This window comes from Diadema antillarum, unplaced genomic scaffold, assembly GCF_040938485.1.
Source record: "Diadema antillarum isolate AM-2024a unplaced genomic scaffold, OU_Dant_1.0 seq00000222_RagTag, whole genome shotgun sequence".
In the NCBI taxonomy this organism is placed as follows: Eukaryota; Metazoa; Echinodermata; class Echinoidea; order Diadematoida; family Diadematidae; genus Diadema; species Diadema antillarum.
The window spans coordinates 358,488-380,354 of NW_027271276.1; the positions used below are offsets into that span (position 1 = coordinate 358,488).

The window sequence follows — 21,867 nt, forward strand, 5'->3', positions numbered from 1 at the left end:
CCGGTTTCTTGTCTGTTTAAATCGGTTAGCACTTACATTATACCATGTCATTCGCACAAGATAAATCGATCTTGTTCTGTGGATACAGTAAAAGTTCGGTGTCCCGGGTGTACATTATTATGTTTCTCTTTGGAAAAGACGTTTTATGCGAGTTTGAAGAGGAATGGCTTGACTTGTATTTACAGGGGTAAGAAAAGGTGCCGTTTCATACTGCAGGACTATAATCACCTTTGAGCGCGGGAAACACAATCAATAATCTGTTATTTTGTAGTCTGCCACTGTCCACTGTGTCAAAGGCTACTCTGGTAAAAGCGCTGTTCTTACAACTCGTCAATGGTATGTAGATCTAAACGACCGCTCTGAGCCCTGCCAGGTTGGTCAAACATGTCCGACTTTCTTGCCGATTCGTTCGTTTTATCCTCCTCTTTCTTACTTGGCGGATTATCAACATTCTGCGTCTGCGTCCCCGCACTCTTATGATCAAATATATCAGCATTTCTATCCGCACCGCTATCCGAGACTCGACTATCCGTATCCGAGTCTCGACTATCCAAATCCGACGAATATCCCTCGTCTTCCAACTCGGCTCCGTCAATATCGGTTTCTGTTTCCTCGGCAGTACTTCGGCTACCTTCGGAGTAGCCCTCCTCGGGCGAGTAGTATCTATCGTGGAATAGAATTTGCCGGTGAACGTCGTTGTCAACAGTGATCCAGTTATTTGCGATCCACTTCGTTCCTGAAATGACGTCACAGCCACCGTGTAAAGAGTGGTTCCGGTTGTCACCCATCCACCCTGAAAATCAAATTACAAATCACAGAAATACAACGATAGTCAGAATTTCCTTCTTGAGTTGAACATGAAGATTGGTTTTGGAAACAAGGAATGATTGTGGATGTTTCAAAATAAAGTGTTAATATACATGTACATTATACAAAAAGGAAAGAAGGCACGATTAACCATTAGATCGATCAACCTAAAGTTGCATAAAGTGAAGACCCGACTGTTGCGTCATCTTATTTACTGGCCATCCATACAAGGAAGAAAAAGAAACATGATCTGGGTCTCCTTAAGAACAGTAAAATTACGAGTTCATGATAAGCTAATGAGAAGAATATTTTTGTACTCGTATTAACTATGTTTTGCAGATTACTATCTACTAAAGCATTTGATTTTTTTTTACCATGAATTTGATTGAAGTTTCTAAACATGTAATGGATAAACGTACCATCACTTGCACTTCGCATTGAACAACATCAACCTTTATATTATGCTCATAGAAACTTTCTTGCAGCACTTCACGGAACCTCTTGGTACTTGGGTACATTCGTATATTGTTCTTCTTGTCGATGACGATGGTTGTGAAGGTGTTGATGTTGTAGTTGTTGCTGTTTTCTTACTGCTGCTGCTGTTGTTGTAATAGTAACGATTGTTGACATTTTCATCGTGGATATTGTGTCATAGCGTTTATAGCTGCTGCTGTTGTTGTTATTTAATTACAGTTTATTTATTTCATTTATTAATTTATTTGTTTTGTTTATAAGTCGTGGGTGTCTACGGAGCAATTTAAGGGAGTGGGGAGAAGATTGAGATTCCCAGAGGGGTAATACGTTGCCCCCTTACCGTTCTCTTCGTCAAGGTAATGGTTGTACCACAAGATGGCTTTACCCTTCTCTGGAGGCACGACCACGTTGGACTTGTGACAGTGATTGGACAGGTCGTAGATGTCGTACGTCGAGGCGTCCAATGACTATAGGTGTGACAGGAATTGTCGACAGTAGAATAGATGGTGATTGAAGGGAAATTCCAACCAAAGTTCAAGCCCACTTGTAGTGTATATAAAGCGTGTGAAGTTCAGAGTCAAAAAGACGAGTCTCGTGAAAGTGTCACTAGAATCGACGAGGCAGATAAATAACATGGTGCACATTTCTAAGTTTTACGTGTGCAAACAGCAATATCGAGCAGTCACATAAAATTATGCAAACTAGACTAGGCAATTATTAATTTATGGCCTTAAAGTCCCCATTGGTTCGTGCAAAGCAAAATCATTCCTGTGGATAACACATCATCAAATATAACCCCCTCCTCTTCTCAGAGGCATTACTGCGAGTTGGGAACTCCAGGAAATATGACGTGAAAGATTCACTGATCATTGCAGACGTGTATGATTGATATCTATATAATTATTGATAGGCCTATCTATATGACTATATGGTTGCTCGATTGACTGAAATTCTAAGGTCAGTTGCATGAAAATATGATCATCAAAAAGGCTTTTTACACTTGCAAATTTTTGCTTAGTCCTGTACCAACGGTGGGGTCAAGGGGGGCCTTAGCCCCACCGTTGGCACCACACTTTCCTTAGCCCACTTTCTGTTTACGCTTGTTTTTGCCAAAGTGGGCTAGCCCCATCGATAATCCCGTACTATCTGGCCCTGCAAAATAGCAGGGTTAGAACCGCAATTGCGGTGCCAAGCAAGCGAGTGTAAACACAACGAACAAATAATCCGGGGCTAAGCGACGGAGACGAAGTCCGACCCCCACTGACCAATCAGAAACAAGGTAATCAAGCGCTGCCGTTGCGTGCGTGTACTTGTACAGTGCACAGCGTAATCATGAATATTCATGTGGTTTGGAAAGTATGGGACTAAGAAATACGAGTGTAAAAAGGTCATTTTTCTCCTTAGCCCAGGACAAGAGCTTGGTACGGGATTTATTGGCGAGTGTAAAAAGCTGAAAAAATTGGTACGGGACTAACGATAGTCCTGGGTCAGAGAAAGTACGGGGTTAAGAAACACAAGTGTAAAAAGGGCTAAAGAGAGAAAGGTAGTTCACTCTAGTACCACAGAATCCTTCTTCGACTTGCAAATGTATTAAAATGATATTCGTCCACATACAGGCATTTTCTGTTTGAAACTCATGTGTTGTCTAAATTATTTTGTCGAAGATGACATATGCTGTCAAGACATAGTTCTTCTATCACTTCATGAATCACAAGGAAATGACTTCTCGTTCTTTTTTTTTCCTTTTTTGAATGCTGAAAATTGATTAAAAGTTAACGTCATCGACTAATGATGGGTTTTACTTTGAACTGAATCGTAAAAATCTGTCTATACGCCAATCACTCAAGCACACAAGAGTATGGCAAAGAAGGAGTTGGTGTGTTTTTATGAAACGTTGTGTGTACACATACATAACGTTGCATGCTTTCAGTTCATTAATTACTAGTAAGTTTCTTATACCATGTTATATTCTGTGGAAGGGAAAACATGACCAAAAAAAAAAAAACAACAACAACATTGAATTGAATTGAATTAGATTGAATTGACAAGTTCAATAGTCACCTCTAGTGTAAACGTCTCGTTGTCAGCCACGGGAAAGGCCGTTTCGCCCCCTTCTTCTACGTCATTCAAGTAGAACAAAACTGTCGCAAATCTACGATGCCAATAAATCAAGAAATACGCCTTCGATGATCAAAGATCAGAATATGTCTACAACCAAACATTGAACGATAAAGTGCCAATACACATTTTCCTGTTCTCAGGGGAGCACTGTGGTATAGGAGTAGATCTCTGAACTCTACTGGTGTCTGTGAATGGTGAAATAATGATGATATTATCGAGTTTTCAGGACACGAAGTGCTCATATAAATACCGCACAAAAAACAAACAAACAAACAAACAAACAAAATAATAACGCCACCTTCCGTGTAAGAGGACAATATATCGTTAGCATATTCACCAAACTAGACAGAAGTGTGACATAATGTATCAAGAAATCATAGATCCACGTTCCCCTGAGCCAACCTGGCCCCAGGAAAAAGCAATAGTTTGCCAATACTTCCTAGTTCACGTAACAGCAAAACAAGTAAATGAAGCAAATTTTAGTATGAGTTGTTTGTATGATTTCTTCTATTTTCATAGCAATTCCATTACAACATCTGTAATATCAAGAGTACACAATTTCATTAATCTGACTTGACTTCATGTGACGGTCATCTAAATTAGTGATAAAACTTATATGTAAATAAATGTACTTCTAAAGACTGTATTGCATTGTAAAATTGTTTGTTTGCCATTCAAGAGGGAAATACATTATCGTCATATCCTGGTTATACAGGCAAAGCAATTGTTAACTTATAATCACATAATAAGCGAAGCAAAAACAAACAAACAAACAAACAAACAAACTGGCCAACTAACTAACCAACAAAAACCCCGAGAATCAAAACATATTAGGCTTTCTTATAACAGTACATCACAACCAATCGCAGCAGTAGAGAAAGACGGCTTCTTGACCAGCTCTTGTGAATTCTGTGCAAAAGTGAATTTAAATCACCATGATGCACTTACGCATTACCAAAGTTAGCAGGGGAGCAAATAAAGGAAGTAGGAAATCAGAAACACACATTATAGGCCTACTTCACAAACAAGCAGTGTACCACGGGAGGAAGTGAGGCGGACAGGATAAAGCAGCGCTGTGTGATGGCAAGAAGGAAAAGAAAAGAGGAAAAGGAAAGAGTGTTGCAGGGACATTAAGATGACTTAAAGGAAAGCAAAAATGACGACATGTGTATAAATAAAGTAAATCACACGAAATAGAATGATAGGTGATCCTGTACTATCGGACATGGTATGAAAGAAAGGAATTTTTAAGTTCTGCATATCTCCAAAAAAAAAGGTCGACATTGGTCAGTGTTGGTCTCTGTATATTCGTTGTCATTTTCCTGCTGCCTTTATCTTCTTTCAGTGGAAAGGTGTTTTGTTTCGATTTTGCACCAAATGGACTGACGAAAATATAAAAAGCTTCTTGGGCAAACTTTTCAAAGTCGGTGCACAATACGCCCGAGAGAGCGAGGGGATTAAACGGGAGAGAAGACGGGACGAACTTTTTACCTGCAGAGGCGCTTGTGGTTGAAGTCGTTGTTGAAACGCGACGCCGGGAAATCGTCGTCGCTCTCGATGCCGAAGGTATGAGCGCACTCGAGGTTGTCGTCTACGTCGGCCGAGTCGTAGTGGGCGTGGTAGTGACCGCCTGGCTCGTACCTCACCACCTGATCACGATAGAAGGATGCGAGCAGGGACGAAATGGGCTGGGTTTAAGATTCGAATTGGGACCAAATTTTACGTGCAACTTTATTCTATCTGCCCTCTTCCTTTTCCTCTTTTTTTCGTCCACATCACCTGGGTTCATGAGCATCTTTCTCGATCATCTTTTTTCCTTCTTCTTAAGGAGTTTGGGTAGAGAGGTCCAAAATCTTAAATTTTTGCTCACTGGAAATCCTCCTATGTGGTACACTGTTTAGAATAGTTCTATTTGTTTTTTCCCTCCTTGTAACTGTCAGTTTGCTATTAATTTTTCACGCGCAACTTTGGGTCATGTATGAACGCGCTGTAATAGTTTGTTTCACCAGGCAGGAAAAAAAACCAAATAAATACAGTCAATCAAATAAGTCAATTTGAAGCAGATACCATAGTAACTGGGGGTGATTACGAAACTATGTTATTACTCTTACTCTTATTATTACTATTACTATTACTCTTACTATTACTATTACTATTATTATTATTATTATTATTGTTATTATTACTATTACTATTATTATTATTATTATTATCATTACTATTACTATTACTGTTACTATTACTATCACTATCACTATCACTATCACTATCACTATCACTATCACTATCACTATCACTATCACTATCACTATCACTATTACTATTACTATTACTATTATTATTACTATTATATACTATTAGTATTACTATTACTATTACTACTACTCTTACTATTACTATTACTATTACTATTACTATTACTATTACTATTACTATTACTATTACTATTACTATCATTATGATTATATATCATCATCACCATTACCTGAAGTTGCTCACTGGTCTGTATGATGCTACCCGGAAGCCAGGTCAGTCCTATTACCCTGTGTAACGTGAGAGAGAGAGAGAGAGAGAGGGAGAGAGAGAGAGAGAGAGAGGGAGGGAGAGGAACCATCACATAACATTAAATAGGAGATGGTACACAGATATGATCGGTTAGCAGGCATCGCATGATAATGTACAAATAGATAAATAGGCAGAAATTAGGTTACATTTAACTTTAGAAACTTGAACAATTTGGTAAGTGAACAAACATTGTACTATATGGGGTGATGGGGAAGAGGTGAGAGCATGTACAGAACGCAGACTGAATTATTCATTTGCATATTATCATCACGAACTTTGCGGCCGGCTGTGAATGTGATTTTTAATCGTTTCAGATCTTACACAAAGGTATTACCCAAACTTAACTGGATGATCTCGAGCTTCTATAATTATATCTGGGTGTTGTTAGTTTGTTTTTTCTTCATGTCCATTTTTAAGGGCGGCTGCAGCTGCGTTAACCCGTTGAAGACTATTCCCGCTTATACTCGGGCAGGCGTCTTTATGATTTACACGTCAGACACGTTGGTAGAATGTATTTCTGGTAAAAAATGAAAATGTTCAAAGTTTAGATTAATTGGTACGAAGGTTTATAATTGTTGGAAGTCCATACTCTTATGGTTGTGAAGTAACCTGTTGTTCTTGCCAAATTCACTATCAAAAGTTTAATGTTTATAATACATGTATGTAGTTTAAGAAAAATTAAATGTAAAATTAAAAGTTTGTAAGACTTTATAGATATTAACACATTGATAAGAATGGATTAATCCAAGTTATATTGTGATGTCATATTAAGGTGTTACTCTATGTATCATGATTCAGTTGTGTTGATGTTGTGAGTTCGTTCCTATTGCAGTATTTGCTGTTTCGTTAGTATATTAATTATCTTCTGATTATTTTGTGTTGTAATAAATTTGTATTCGATGTCTGTGTGGTTGGTTATATACAGGAAAATCATGCAATTGCAGCCTTGTATAGCTGCAATGACGATTTTGACAAATAAATATTAATCATTTTAATAATATATATTTTGCGATGTGCGTGTTCTTTTCTGGCGACGGGTTGGTTCTGGCGAAGTGAGGTGTTTTATACAGTGCTCCTTGTAGACATTGATTTAACCCTTTGCATGCTTTGAAAGAAAGCCCACAGTGTCGAACACACTTTTCAAAATTCCCGGCACAGAAAGGGTTAAAGACAACATTCAGACGGAGGCACTCATACCGCGGATTAAGTCAACGTGTCATTTTGGCGCCGTACATTGCCGGCTTAACACACAGAGAACGAAAGCATTGAGTTAGATTAGGATATACCTCATTTCGTCCTGCAAATTACTCATGGATTCAACGCAGGGGTGAGCGGATTCTCCTTTCTATGAATAAGTTAAATCTATGGAAAGAATTTGCTCGTTTTGAGGGCAATAAGGAAACCGGTCGAAAACCGCACTGTGCAAACACTGGAAATTAAGGGCTCCGATTTCTGACCGCAAAACGTGCTCTCCATCCCTATACAGGATTTCGTTGTTACTGCAGACGTTTATTAATGGCCTAAGTGTCACGTGTGAGTCATTAAAAGCTTCTTGTCAGAGCGCAATTCCTTAAAATGTTCAAGTCGGCTCTACATTAAAATCCAACAAACAGAATGATACATGTTTCGATAGGATTTGTCAAAAAAAGAAGAAATTTATGAAATTTGAACCATGTGTAATTGTTCGACTTGGTTGCAGAACCATCAATAGCCTCTTAACCCTAACTAGGCCGGGGGGCCTCCGAGCCCCCCCCCCCCCCCCCCCCCCCCCTCTAGACGTTTCGCATGATGTATCGCGAGAAGCTCTCGCCGCGACGTTTCATGACTTTTTTCTTTCGAGTCTCCCGCATCGTTTGACACCAAATTTGCGATGCCCGGGCACGCGGTTCCGAAGTTGCGCATAAACATGCACGTGCATGTCAGATCAAAAGTTGCTCAAAACGTGAATTTGTGTACAATTTCAATGTAAACTGTGTTTACAGGCAAATTTCATAAAAGCAAGATTATTTTGGGGTTTTATTGATTAAAATCAATTGATAACATATTTTCTTGTCGCGGACAAATTCCATCGAAAAAACAATGAAAAACATAAAGTCGAAAAAAACAAAAAAAAATACATAAGAAATTCAAAAAAACAATAAAATACTTGAGAAATTTTTCTGATTGTGCATTTTTTTTTCTCTTACATTTGCTAAGGACACTAAAAAAAATATTTACAAAAAATGTGCCTGTTTTGAGCTTTATTTAGTGATTTATACCAAATTGTCTGATTTCATGCATCATTATGCATAAATTAGCATAATTTAGTGTAAATGATAATTTTTGAAAAAATAAACTTCATGGTACTTTAGATTACATCATAGGCAATGTGTGTGCCAATTTTTGTCGCGATCGCGAGGTCGATGGCCGACATCTGGAGGGGGGGCCTGGGAGGCCCCCCGCTCTATCATCTACCTAAATAGCCCGGCCTACTTAGGGTTAACTGCTAAATCAATAACTGATTTGTTTTTAACTGGCAACTTATTTCAGTATCCTTGCAGTATTGTCTTTTCCGTTACGAGACGATTTAAAAAATTTCACCAGTTCTGCATGCCTAATCTTTTCCCAATGTAAAGACGTGCAGTGATTATTTAGGGTTGCCAATTTGTGACCTAGGCTTCCACAGTAAAATTCTCCCTGGACTTGAGATGGGTTAGAAACAGCTTTATATCTCAATTTATGCTATGTCAATGGGGTACTAGACTACGGAAGGGACATTGCGTTTACGTAGGAAGCTGATAGAGAGGTGCAGTGGATTAGGCCCTGGGCTCTTCCGATGAATATTCGGGGTTCGGATTGAGCCGGGCGCGCTATCTAAGTCCCCGTTGACTATAAAGAATACTAGTTTAAAGTTGTCAGATGGGCGTAACTGTCGCAGCTCGAAAAGTAATCATGCATGGCTTTGAGGAAAAACAATGCGTAAACTAACAATGTTTAGGGGTAGTTGCGACAGCATCATATTGTTATCGTTCTGATGACAATAACCATTATCATTATTATTGTTATTATGATTATTATTATGATTATTATTATTATTAATATTATTATTAGTATCATTATTATTATTATTATTATTATTATTATTATTAATATTATTATTAGTATCATTATTATTATTATTACTATTAGTAGTAGTAGTAGTAGTAGTAGTGGTAGTAGTAGTAGTAGTATTACTACTATTATTATCATTATTATTATTATTATTATTATTACCAGCATCATCATTATTATTATTATTATCATTGTTTTCATTGTTATCTTTATCATTATCACTTAGTTACTTGGGTGTACTTGGGTGTATATAGAGACTGAAAACTACGCTAACTGTCCCTCGTTACGATGAAACTATCAACATCATCATTATCATGATCATGAGTTTCGTCATTTACCGATCCTGGAGTCGTATAAGCACGTCGTCGTCCGTGGTCCACTGGTCTAGCCAAGTCTGTTCGCTAACCCGAGCCTGGCTCCGCTTGGCTTCCTGCTCGTCCAGGCCGCCGATCTCTGCTAACCACTTGTTGATCTCCTCCTCCATCGCTGGCGTATCGGACGCGATGAATTCGTCGAGGTCGACCATGCCGTCGTCGTTGGTATCGATCTTCTGGGCAGCCAGTTCCTGCGTCAATAAAACAAACATAGAATAGGTTGCGTGTTATTCCGGATTTTGTTCTGTTTTGTTTGTTGTTTGTTTTATTTTTTCCATCTGAGAATGCACAGCCCATATTCAGCGGCAGTAACTGGTCTTCCATGGGGTCTAGTTGGGTGTGAGGCGGACCACTTTACCGGATTATACGCCCTGCTCTTTGAATGAAGAAAAGGGATCGTATGCGTGCATGAGTTGCGACTCTCTCACACACGGGACCTCCACTTTATGTCCTATCCGAGGGACGGAGTGTTTTGCCTCTTACACACAATTACACACAACATTGCTCAGTTAGACTCGGGAATAGAACCCGGGTACTTTGGATCTGGAGGCAGACGCTCTACTGACTGAGCCAAATCACCGCTGAAGGAATAGGTTGGAGACTTTTCATTCCCTGACCTTACAGCTAGAAGACCACCGGATAGGTTAAAAGACGACATGCTGAGAAGACGGGAAGACTGGGTGTAGTTTGGGTACCATGTCTTTCGGAGGGAGGAAACAAGTGCGAAGGGTGAACGATACTGAAGGATGCAGCAACAAGGGAGGAGGTAGAAGAGGAAGACCAAGGAGAAAATTTGCATAGATGCGGAGAGAGAAGACATCAGGGGGACCAGAAGGCAGGAGGAGGATACAGAGGAGAGAGTGAGACGGGGAATCCCCTGGAAGGAAGCAGCTTGAGGAGATGGGATTAACGAAGTAGTAATAGTTTATTGTATGGTAGAAGACACATTATCATTCTTGTCCTTCTTCTTCATCTCCTCCTTCGACGAAGTCGGTTAATCATTTTCGCATATATTTTATAATGCAACCTAGTACAGTCGCGATGAGTCATACTGAATGATTGTATTGTTTGATTCGATATTCAGATGATAATAACAATTTCCAAAGTACAGTAGAACTAAATTTTATACGAAAAAAAAACGCGTTATGGAAAATTCAAACGCTTTCTCAAGGAAATCACGTTAATCTCTTTACACCAAAAATAAACAAACAAAACCAAAGTCGACGTAAATAACATCTCGACGGAAGAATTTCATGAATTTGAAAAATCAAAGTCGTTTCTACAAACATAATTTCATCAAGGCCACTTCGGACTTCACGTATTCTCCCAGTGTTCAGTCAAGATATTCAAATGAGACCGTGGTATACGTGTCATCACAATCCAGTAACGGCTTACGGACAAACGACAAACATCGCTTCGTCTCTTCGAGGTAAATGACCGGGTGCAGTCGTGCATTAACTGAGAAGCTGTCGAGGCTGGGATATCAGTGTTGGTGGACGAAATCGTAGAAGGATACCGACTTGTTAAGACAAGAGAGGAGAGCATGATGCTAATAACTCCACAGGGAATGGCGGGGGGTGGGGCACAATGTTCTACAACTTATCAGAAAAGCGGGGATGATGAAGAAATTGAGACAGGAGGAGCAAGGATGTAAATCTCTCCCCAGACGATGATTTTATACAACATCCGGGCATATCTATATATCATCGTGCACCGAACGGTCATTTTCGCCACCCTGAATCGTGAGCAGAAAGCAACAGGCAGGAAAAATATGACATATGCCTATCTAGGTACATATAAATATGTATACGTGTACAAATAGATACATAGAGACAGACAGACAGACACACACACACACACACACACATACACAGATAGAGACAGACGTTGAATGTATCACTGGGTGTCTTACTGTTCAAGGGCATTGAGGTACATTAATCATGTTTTACGGGGCAGAGCTTGCCCAATCAAATCGTAAGCTGAGCTAAAACGACGTTGACTACAAATTGAAAATATTTGCATCCCTGTATGAGTAGAAGACAAAGGAATCCAAAGGACCTGACAACTGTTATTATTTCAGTTTCACAACAGAATTCACCTTTCAATGCGTCCATACCTTGACATGATCAATCGAAATCTCCACTCCCTGGGCTGCCGAGAACGATGACACGGCCTCAAGGAGTTCTTCCGGGTTGAGCACTTCGTCCTCGTTCGCGTCGAGTTCCCGGAAGTACGTCACTGTGGCTTCGCGGTAATCGCCGTCCGGAACTTCCTCTGGAATCGTCTCGCTCTTGTAAAGGCCTCGCCTGGAGGCTAGTTCGATCAGGTGGTCGCATTCGGCGTCGGTAAGGAAGTTTTTGATCTCTGAAAACAGACGAAGTGAAAAAGCTCTTGTCTAGTGGCCGAGCATGAAAGTCAAACAAACCGCAGCATCGCACTTCCAGAGAGCAAGTATTAATTCATAGGGCAGCTGGGGGGTTCGATTACATTCACCTCGTTCGCTAATCCTAAATGATAATAACAAGATCAATGCGAAATTCGGGATGTAGATGACTCGCATAAGGCCTACCTGTACCTTCACACAAAGGAAGGTACCTCTAAGGAGGACTTCATAATGAGCATATTTCTAGAAGTTTGTTTCTCTTTTTATCATGACACCCATTATCATCCTGCTTTGCTTTGTTTTCTTCAATAAGCTTCATTCTTCATACCACAGAAAAATGATTTTGTGAAAAACGAAACGGAACGGGTTCATACGTTTTCTTCTTCCTTAAAAGTAAGGAAAATTAAACTTGGTATCTATGTACAACCTTGTACAGTTATATCACTGTTAGGGCGTGGTATACAATTGTAATTTCTGTTTATAAGATTTCTGTCCATGACGGTGTTTTCTTTGGACAGAGTTGTTATCTTACTTTATTATCAATTAAATTGTTTGATAAAGAAATTGACTGAAGTGCGAATGACATTAATCTGCATTGGGAAGCTCCTCCAAGAAGAGGTATATATTCCTATCATAATCAGGTCCTGCTACATTACTATGTGATTACACTTTGAAATTATTGTCATTCCTTCTACCGTTAGAGGCACTTTTATTTGTACTGTCGAGTTATAACTGCCTATAAAACTGAGAGAAATTTCGGGGATTTCGTCCGAAATATTTAGCAATTTTATGAAAATCTTTGGTTGCCACCATGGCCATAATTTTAGATAAAAATCCGTAGAATTTGGAGAGAAAGCCGCTGTCTGAACTGTACTGATACAATTCAAATTCAAATTCAAATTCAAATGAAATTTTATTTCCAATAACACATGTTTGTTGTCATACAAATTCAAAGAAAACAAAATGTACAATGTATTACAAAAAATGGATATAATATGGAGCTAATTGTTCAAAATAATTGCGTTAATGGACAAGAGGGACCCACGTAAAAGACAAGCTTGTAGAACAATAGAACAAACGTGTCACAGTACGAACGAGGCCTTGTCATAATAAATCATCAAACACGATGCCCGTAGAAGACATGATCTGCATTTAAGTACTTTCATCCTATTAGAAGAAATATGACGATTTCGTTATTCGCTCTTGATATTGCGTATTCCAAAATAGATTTCCGGTTGGAACGTAGATTAATTTCAATATGAACTGATTAACAATTTATGCGGACGATCCTCTCTGCATATGAGAACTTATACAAGTAAGAAAAATCATGCCAGGATTCCCATACAGTCTGATTGGTGCATATAATTAATGCATCGGCATGCAGCTTTGTGACAATGACGTATGAGAGGGGAGGGGGAGGGGATGGGTTAATGACACATTGGTGGCAGCAGACAATATTATGCACAACCTTGCTATACACTGATGGCCACAGGGAAATAATTCGTAGCATGTCTTCTAGCTTCTTACCGAATATTGGTGGATTTATGGCGAGAGTCTTCATCTGTAGTGTTACCCCGTCCTCAACCTCCACGTCCTGCACGTGACCAACCTAAAAAAAGGAGCCAAATTATGTATAGGAAATGAAAAAAAAAGGTAACAGATGATAAACAACTATACGCTTGTTTTAACGTTAAAGGGATGGTACAGTATTGGTGGAGATGAGAATTGGGCTTTCAACTTTTGCAAGATACCAAGAAAACACTTATATAGTACAGAACATACCATCTTAAGAGGAATTCAAAGTTTATTTGATGAAAATCGGGTTTGGAATGACTGAAACATCCAAAAACAAAGTAAAACAAAGTGATTGTAATAAAGTGTGGGTCCCACACTTTATTAGAATCGTTCTTTTTTTGGGTATCTCAGCCATTTCAAAACCAATTTTCATCAAATAAACGTTGAATTCCTCATAGAATTACATGCTCTTTCATATTTCATAAGAGGTTTCTCATTATCTCACCGAAAAATGTTAGAAACCTGAAATTAGGTCTCAACCAAAACTGTACGATCCCTTTAACAGTGCACCAGATTGAGTCAAACAAACCAAAAAGGTGTAGTTTAAGTTAGAAAAGTTATAGAATTCTCAAGTTAAACTTGGTGAATGTAAATAACACTTTTAAGCAATCTAAGATATACTGATGACGTCAGCCCTTCACATAGTTTATTATTGGCTTGCACGCATATCTTCCCACGATTTCTTTTATTACTTTAATCTTTCAAAAGAAAAGAAAACAAGAACATAAGACGTAATTCCTCGCATAAAATCATTCCAGACTTGTGATTTATGAATGAAGATCCCGTATGAATATTTTTACAGCTGCTACAATGATTACAACATTATGATCTGATAAAGTCCTGCATGTTTTAATTAACCAATGGCAGAATTATGAGACGATGACGTCACCTTCTCTGACGTCACCTTCTCTGTTCTAATTTTCAGACGTGATTGTGACCGAAAATAACTGTTCCGTCATAAGAGGTGGAACTTTAACCAATCAAGTCCTTTATTGAGCAATATTTTGCTGTATAAATTGTCGTCTTGTCATCGTGGAATTGCCATCTCTTAATTTCACTGCATCGATGACAGATTCGATGAAAACTTGTCAAAGTCATCGAATCTTCACAAAATCTGATAGAAATTTACACAAAAATATGCCAAAATAAGGAAGAATGTGCTATTGATTAAAGAATCAAAAAGATCTGGCAATTCGGAGGCTTTGAAAGTTCTGCAACCAAAATTACTTGAAAAAAAAAAGAAAAAAAAGGGCCTCAAATTGTAGAGTTTGTGTTTTAACTCTATACCGTATGCATATAAACAATAGGTAATAGATATGAAAATAAGACGTAAACACAGACATGTGTTTTGTTTTGTTTCAGCTAAGTCAATTTGCTGTTATTGTTATTGCTGCTGCTGTTCTTTAGTGGATGTCTCTCATCGCACACGATATATGTGCGTTTATCAGTGGAAATGCGCAAAATCCATGGACCAAATCTTGACTACCATTTCGAATTCTGGTCATCCTCTTTTAGTATCTCGAGCTGCCTTTCACTACCTCGACGAGACGGGGTTTTTCGTGGCCCCTATAACCTATACAGCACTCAGACTCTTACACATATAGTGAGTAGACTGTAGTCTGCTGAACATAAAAACTGATCGAAAACAATGTAATGCAATCGTATAAATGATATCAACTCGTCCAGAAATTAGATTAAACTCGGACTAGCACTCTAGACTCAGAGTTTCCGCGCTAAGGGAAGAAGGAGTACGAGAGTCTCTGCAGTCGGTCTTTCCTTTGCGAGACGAATCAAAATGAATAGAATATTGTCTAGACGTGATGTGCGGTATGCAAAGATCAAAGATTTAATCATAACAGTTTCCGCACACACACAATATCTGGCTTATTCGCTGACACACACATTATAAAGGGTACGCTCTATAAAAGAAAAGGGGTGCCTCTTTCAATTTACCATACACTTCACGAGATGGTTTGTGGGGCGTCTATTGACACAATCTTCCTATAGCACTGACACAGAAACTACTGAAGTTGTTCCCCAAACAATATAACGTGGTTCAAGCAACAATTTGAAATCAACATCGTTGGCATGTCCTATTTTAGAATGATGCATTACTGTGTACATGTTTGACGTAAAGCTTATTCAAACCTCAATAAATCCCATTAAGTATCAAAGCCCATCGAAACGATTTATTTTTTGAAATGTCCAGACGGCTCAGTGAAAAAAAAAAAACATATTATATGCTCAAACTTGTGGCAGTCTGGCTCCTTACGTTTCGATATGTTTTAAGACATTTTTATAGTCAGAACATGGAAACATGAACCCGCTGTACTTGTTAGATTCGATGTTATTGGGATTTGTTTGGTGTTTTCTTCTAGCAGGTGTTGTAGTAATTGGTAATAACTGACAGAAAACGAAAAAAACTACAATAACAACAACGAAACAAAATAAAAGACAGGGCAGATAATGAACCCAACCAGCGTATGGTATGTCTCTACGTTGGAAAGACAATAATATGCTTGTTACCAAATCGCAATACGAACTAAAGTAGCTTCTGAAGAAAGAGACTGCGGATTGTTACCAATTATGGATGGAATTATCGGATTAATCAGCCTGGTGCAGCTATTAACAGAATGACTGCTTTATTTCTGGAAGTCCCGTCGCCTATGTGTTCACCAACCGTGACTCGCTCTCCGGCACGCGAAAGTGATGATATGAATACCAAATATGGTCTTTTTATTTCTAGTACACTTATAAATGGTATTGGGGACAAAATTAGTCGCAGTTAGGTCAAAGTTTAATTAGCTTCCATACGTGACTGGGGCGACCGTGAAGTCGAGTGCCCGACACCTGCCAAATATTTCCAAGAATATGCAAGGCACATGGGATTGGAATAAGGGCAAGGAGCGGATATCAATAACGAGGGATGGTATTACTTAAACTTTCATCTCGCAGGATTCTGACCAGCACCGATTCTCAAAGCCCCTGACGGTGGGACTCGCCACTTGATATGCACAACCTGCATGCGGCATATTTACGGTCGAGGAGTCTGCGTAACCACCAACCATTAGTATATTAATATTACAGCGTAGTTGTGACCATCTGTAATCGTGTGTGGACATGATGGCATGTCATTCTCATCTAATCAGACAAATTGCCCTCAGAGTACTAATACCATTATTTCCCCTTTCCGCCCGCTCTCCTCCATTAACACCCGAAGAAGAGGAAATGTATGATTAACACAGCGTGACAGAAAATATCCCTGTTTTGAGGACGAGTTCAAGCTGGCATTCAGTACATGTTTATAGTTTGGGTGATCCATGCAGACGATTCAAACAGCAGCGAGGTCAATTAGTGCCAGTTTCCTCTTCTGTCTTGAAGACTCTCAACTCGTCAAACTTCACCTCACTCTCCTCCCTTTCCTGGTATTTCTTCTTCTCCTCTTCCTCTTCCTCCTCTTCCTCCTCCTTCTCCCCCTCCTCCTCCTTCATTAACCGTGTAGTTAATGGGCCCTGTGGCATATAGTGGATAAGATTCCCGACTCCGGATCGGAGGACCCGAGTTCGAATCCCGCCCAGAGCTTACGTCCTTGGACAAAATGTTAAAACCCATTATGTCCCTCTCGACCCAGGTGTGTAAATGGGTACCTGGCAAGGCTAGGGTAATAATAATAGCAGGGCCCTCTGGTAGACCAGCGGCAACACTGATGAGGCTACCCTGGGTGAATAAGACCTTATCATTATTATCATTATTATTATTATCATTATTATTACTATCATTATTATTACAGTTGCTGCAACCTGTGAGTGCTGACATGACGTTGAGGGTGTCTCACTTTCATCTAGGGATGTTCTGTCTGACTTTTGTTCGGTTTTGAGAGGATCGACTCTAATTTATGGCCAATTAATTACCAGAGTGGGGTAACGGATGATTGGTGTTCTTTTCTCTTCTCACCCCTTCCAGCCCCTCCCTCTTTTATCACGGAAGCTTGGTCGAAATGGCAATAGACAAAAGGACTGTTGAATGAATTAGAGCAGATTAAAATTCTCATCTCAAATGTATGTAGTGGTCTCAAATTATGGCAGTTAGAAACCGATATAGGTTTCTCGATTCACATAGGCATCTCTATCTCGTTACTAATTCTTCTACTCTGCTGTCTTTGCATCTGTCTACACATGCATCTATCATCATCCACCTTTAACATTTCTTCCCTTCGAGCACGGATAAACTTTAAAAACACGGCCATTAATATTTGGCAAACCAAAGTGAACTCCTCCGGTCCAGTCGCTGCAGGCACGTAAAACTCAACCAAAAGTACAACAAAATTTTGCCTTGACTTTCTGCTATTTATACATGCATCCACGACGAGTGTTTTTTGAGGAAAAATTGTCTCAGGCTATGCTTGACACGCTAATCAATCATACGTATCAATCAAAGTAGCATCTTTGATACTCCCACGTGGTTCCTTGTCGCTCAAGCCGTCGTCGGCGGCGTTTCCTTCCCCGAGGAGGGGGACTGAGCACGTGACCCAATGTGGCCCGCAGCTCAGGGTCTGTCATTCCGGGTCTACCCGTGTATCGAAAATAATCTTTACCGCCAGAATTCAAAGAAATCATCAGCTTAAACAAGCTGGAAATTAGAGCACTAATTCTGACTCCTGATCGAAAGACTTCATGTACTTTTTTTCTGGCAGTTGTGAACTCAGAGACTACAGTCATAGCAAGACTTTGAGCTCAACGCACTGTTTACTGAAAAATATATATTGTGGTTTATAACGTGTTCACATAAATATTCCGATTTGTACTTATTTTTAATAAGTTAAATACAGGGACCAAACAGAGCATCAACGAGATAGATAGAGTAGATAGACATAGATAGATAGATAGATAGATATAGATATAGATAGATAGATAGATAGATAGATAGATAGATAGATAGATAGATATGGATAGATAGATAGATAAATGGATAGATGGATAGATGGATAGATAGATAGATAGATAGATAGAGTAGATAGATAGATAGATAGATAGAGTAGATAGATAGATATAGATAGACAGACAGATAGATGGATGGCGATAGATAGATGGATAGACAGATAGATAGATATAGATAGATAGATGGATAGATAGATAGATAGATAGATAGATAGATAGATAGAGTAGATAGATAGATATAGATAGACAGACAGATAGATGGATGGCGATAGATAGATGGATAGACAGATAGATAGATATAGATAGATAGATGGATAGATAGATAGAGTAGATAGACATAGATAGATAGATAGATAGATAGATATAGATATAGATAGATAGATAGATAGATAGATAGATAGATAGATAGATAGATTAGAGATAATAGAAATGATCTCATGATCTCCTAATTGACGTAAATCTGTTATCCCATTTGGTCATTATCTCCCCCTCCTGTGATCCATACATGAATCAATATATTTTGACACACACAAGTCATAGACGAACACCTGTTGTAACCCTAAAAACGATCGAAATTATCGACGAAATGAACCACTCTGAACGCGATCATACGCAGACTGTAAAATTCATTACAGTTGCCCTCACACGTACTAGACACATTATGAGTTATTCATAGCAGGTTTTCCTATGTCTACGTTATTAGTATACATTTCACGACTCCTTTCGATTGAAATAGAACAAGATGCTATTTGTATTCTCCACAGTCAACCAAGCTTGACTGTGTGCTACGTAACAAATTATACAGTATTTTGAATATGATTTGAGATTTTTCGTTGAAAAGTTTACAATTTTTTAAATCCATTGAAATGTGGAGAAGACTACAGCGCTATCGCGTGTAGTCTAGATTTAATATACCTGATTCTCACGAATGATCCATTATTCCTCTTATTGATAACAACTATGCCAATAATAATGATGAAACAGCAATAATCTTTTTTTTTAATGATGTCGCTATTACAGGACAAGTCAAACAAGTAAGTGTGGTTGTAAACTGCCGCGGGTTTTGAACATGGTTTGATTTCGTCATTCATTGTGAAAGTTGTACGTTTCCTCCAGCAAAATGTAGTTGCGATTAGAGATGTGTTTCTTTTTCGTTATATATTGCCCAAAATCACACAGAGATGATGAACAACGCGATCTCCAAACACCATTGAACGTGGATACCAACGCGATAAAATTCCATAGAAACTACAACCTTATCTCACTCTATATCAATCCTCTCAAAATACGCTACATTTTTTTTTATCCGGTTACCAATGGAGTCGATGTACAGCTTGAATGTAACTACGCAACTAACCCTTATTGGTGAAACGTCAGCTTTACGACTACCCCCCCCCCCAAAAAAAAAAAAACACACACAAACAAACAACAACAACAACAACGAACAACAACAACAACAACGAACAAACAAAAAAGTGACATACATGTTTATTTCAAAGTTGATAGAATATTCAGAATTGTATTGAAAATCACTGCCGGGGATGGGAATAAATAAAAAAAAACAACAACGTTGTATTTGAAAGGCTCGCAATGCTACTGAGGGACTTTTGATCTCCATGAAATATGCACTTATTGCCCCGGGGCTAGAGCGTTCTGTGTATTTTCAAAATCAGAGTCACCATCTCTGAATAAGTCAAAGATCAGGCGCTGTTAAGTCTCGAAAGTCAAAACGCAAATTCGACTTGTTCAGTAAGTTCAAGTTCAGTTTACTTCATAAACTTCCAATAGATTTCATAAGAAGTGCATAGACTGGTTAGCTACGAATGTTTATTCCTTCGACCGCTCTCCAAACAGCATCATTCTATCAATTGATAATGTCATTAGCTCAGGGGAGAAGGTTTTCTTTTGGTAGAACAAAGGCTCTTTCCATGGGCAAACATTACAAATGCTCTTTCCATTTGCAGGCATTACAAAAATGTTCTACAATCAAATGGCGACGTTGTCCACTGGTATTCTGACTACCCCACGTGATATTAATATAGATGAGAATTCCGCCTACAAAAGAACCTTTCTTCACTCAAACCTTGCGTTAAATGATGACGATATCTGTCTTACCTCTATGGGATCATATTGGAAAAGCCACAAATCGCTCTCATCATCATCGTCGAAATCTTCGACGTCATCATCGACGTCGTCATGGTCCTCATGCGACTGTCCTGGCTGTAGAGTCGAGACGACTTCCGCTTCGTCAATGACCACTGCGCCATCGGCAGGAGACCGCTCTAGACTACCCGAAGGAAGGTCGCCGTTCATGCCGGTGACTTCTTTGCTACCAGCGCCGATAGACAGCGCCAGAAAACAGGCAGTTGTACTCAGAATCATGATACTAGTCCTCGAGGGGAATTTCTTTGGTAGCCGTGTGAAAGTAAGTCCTGTGATTGCCATTTTTCCTTCTTCAGCCACTTCAACTGACGGCTGCTTTTACAAACGAAAGAATGGACTATAACCTGAATGGTACCTCGAGGTACCTGATACGCGGTGTTCCGATGTTCGCAAATGAATCGGAGAATGAGCGAGGCGGACGAATGTTCTTTATTGTCAAGCGCGTACGTGCGTGCGTCAATACAGGGTTTCAGTCGGGTGCGTTGTTTTGACGTAAACGTACCTTGATTAAACGAAACGTCGCACGTCGTATCGCCAGGCCCTGCCTATAATTTACCATATATTTCGTGAATATAGAAATACGTTTTTTATTTCCGTTCTCCTCTTGGCTATACCTTTCTGTTGCTCTCCTTTCTCCTCTTTCTCGTTTTCAAATGCAGGTGTCAGTCTTGCGCGTCCTGTTGTCTGTTTCCAAGAATACAATATTCCCATGTGTAGTAAGCAGCAATCATCATTTTCTTCTACATCCTCCAATTTCATCCTCTCAAAGATAACGAGGCACAGTTGGACTTCCGACAGGAAAGTGTCAGTGCAAATGACACCGTCGCTCCGAGGTGGATTGCCTGACCCGACGGGAAAACGAGCTACTCGTGGATTCCCGAAAAGCAGTTAACCGTCGCCGTGAAGTTATTAACCTTTACAGTCCAATAACAAATGTTCCCCATATGCCAGAATTGATAGTCCCACGTCCCTGCAAATAAAGCAAAAAGACATGAACATTAAAAAAAAAAATGATTACGGATAAGAGTGTGATAAAACAACCTTCATTATTGAAAATTCAAGAGAAGGTTGCAATGAAAACGGATTCGTTAAAAGAAAAAAAAGAAAGTCATATTACAATTCATACATGCTCAGTAATTGGAACTGACACCGAAGATACTTCCGAAAGGTCCTAGAGCTTTATTTTGTACGTCATTCTAGTCTAGAATGTTGAGCACACAATTTGGACGCATCGTGTCTGTTTCAGCTGCTCGGTTTTGTACAGAACGCCCGCTTCATACAACCGATCACTTTCTTCCAGGGGTGTCTCGTTCCTTTCTTTTTTTTTATCGTAAAAGTTATAGAATCGAAGTTGTAACCAGAATTTTTACCTGTTCCC

The 21,867-nt window shown here is 39.2% G+C and overlaps 1 protein-coding gene across 1 annotated transcript; it reads right to left on the reverse strand.

Moving 5' to 3' along the window:
* Positions 1 to 320: 320 nt before the first annotated feature.
* On the reverse strand, positions 321 to 21,380 carry LOC139729181 (transmembrane prolyl 4-hydroxylase-like). The gene is made up of 9 exons (XM_071640113.1): positions 20,442 to 21,380; positions 13,342 to 13,423; positions 11,548 to 11,795; positions 9,396 to 9,622; positions 5,888 to 5,945; positions 4,894 to 5,051; positions 3,343 to 3,433; positions 1,622 to 1,748; positions 321 to 793 (listed from the first exon to the last, which is right to left on the reverse strand). Exons 1-9 carry the CDS (start codon positions 20,769 to 20,771, stop codon positions 321 to 323), a joined length of 1,794 nt encoding a protein of 597 aa, XP_071496214.1. The 5' UTR covers positions 20,772 to 21,380.
* Between the last annotated feature and the right edge of the window lie 487 nt (positions 21,381 to 21,867).

What these genes read in the sequence shown, in the direction of transcription:
- LOC139729181 (XM_071640113.1), bottom strand. Translation starts at nt 20,771, where the DNA reads ATGGCAATCACAGGACTTACTTTCACACGGCTACCAAAGAAATTCCCC. An exon ending in AGACCAGTGAGCAACTTCAG is followed by an intron (nt 5,052 to 5,887) that starts GTAATGGTGATG and finishes TATCGTGATCAG; the next exon opens with GTGGTGAGGTACGAGCCAGG. An exon ending in AACCACAAGCGCCTCTGCAG is followed by an intron (nt 3,434 to 4,893) that starts GTAAAAAGTTCG and finishes TTGGCATCGTAG; the next exon opens with ATTTGCGACAGTTTTGTTCT.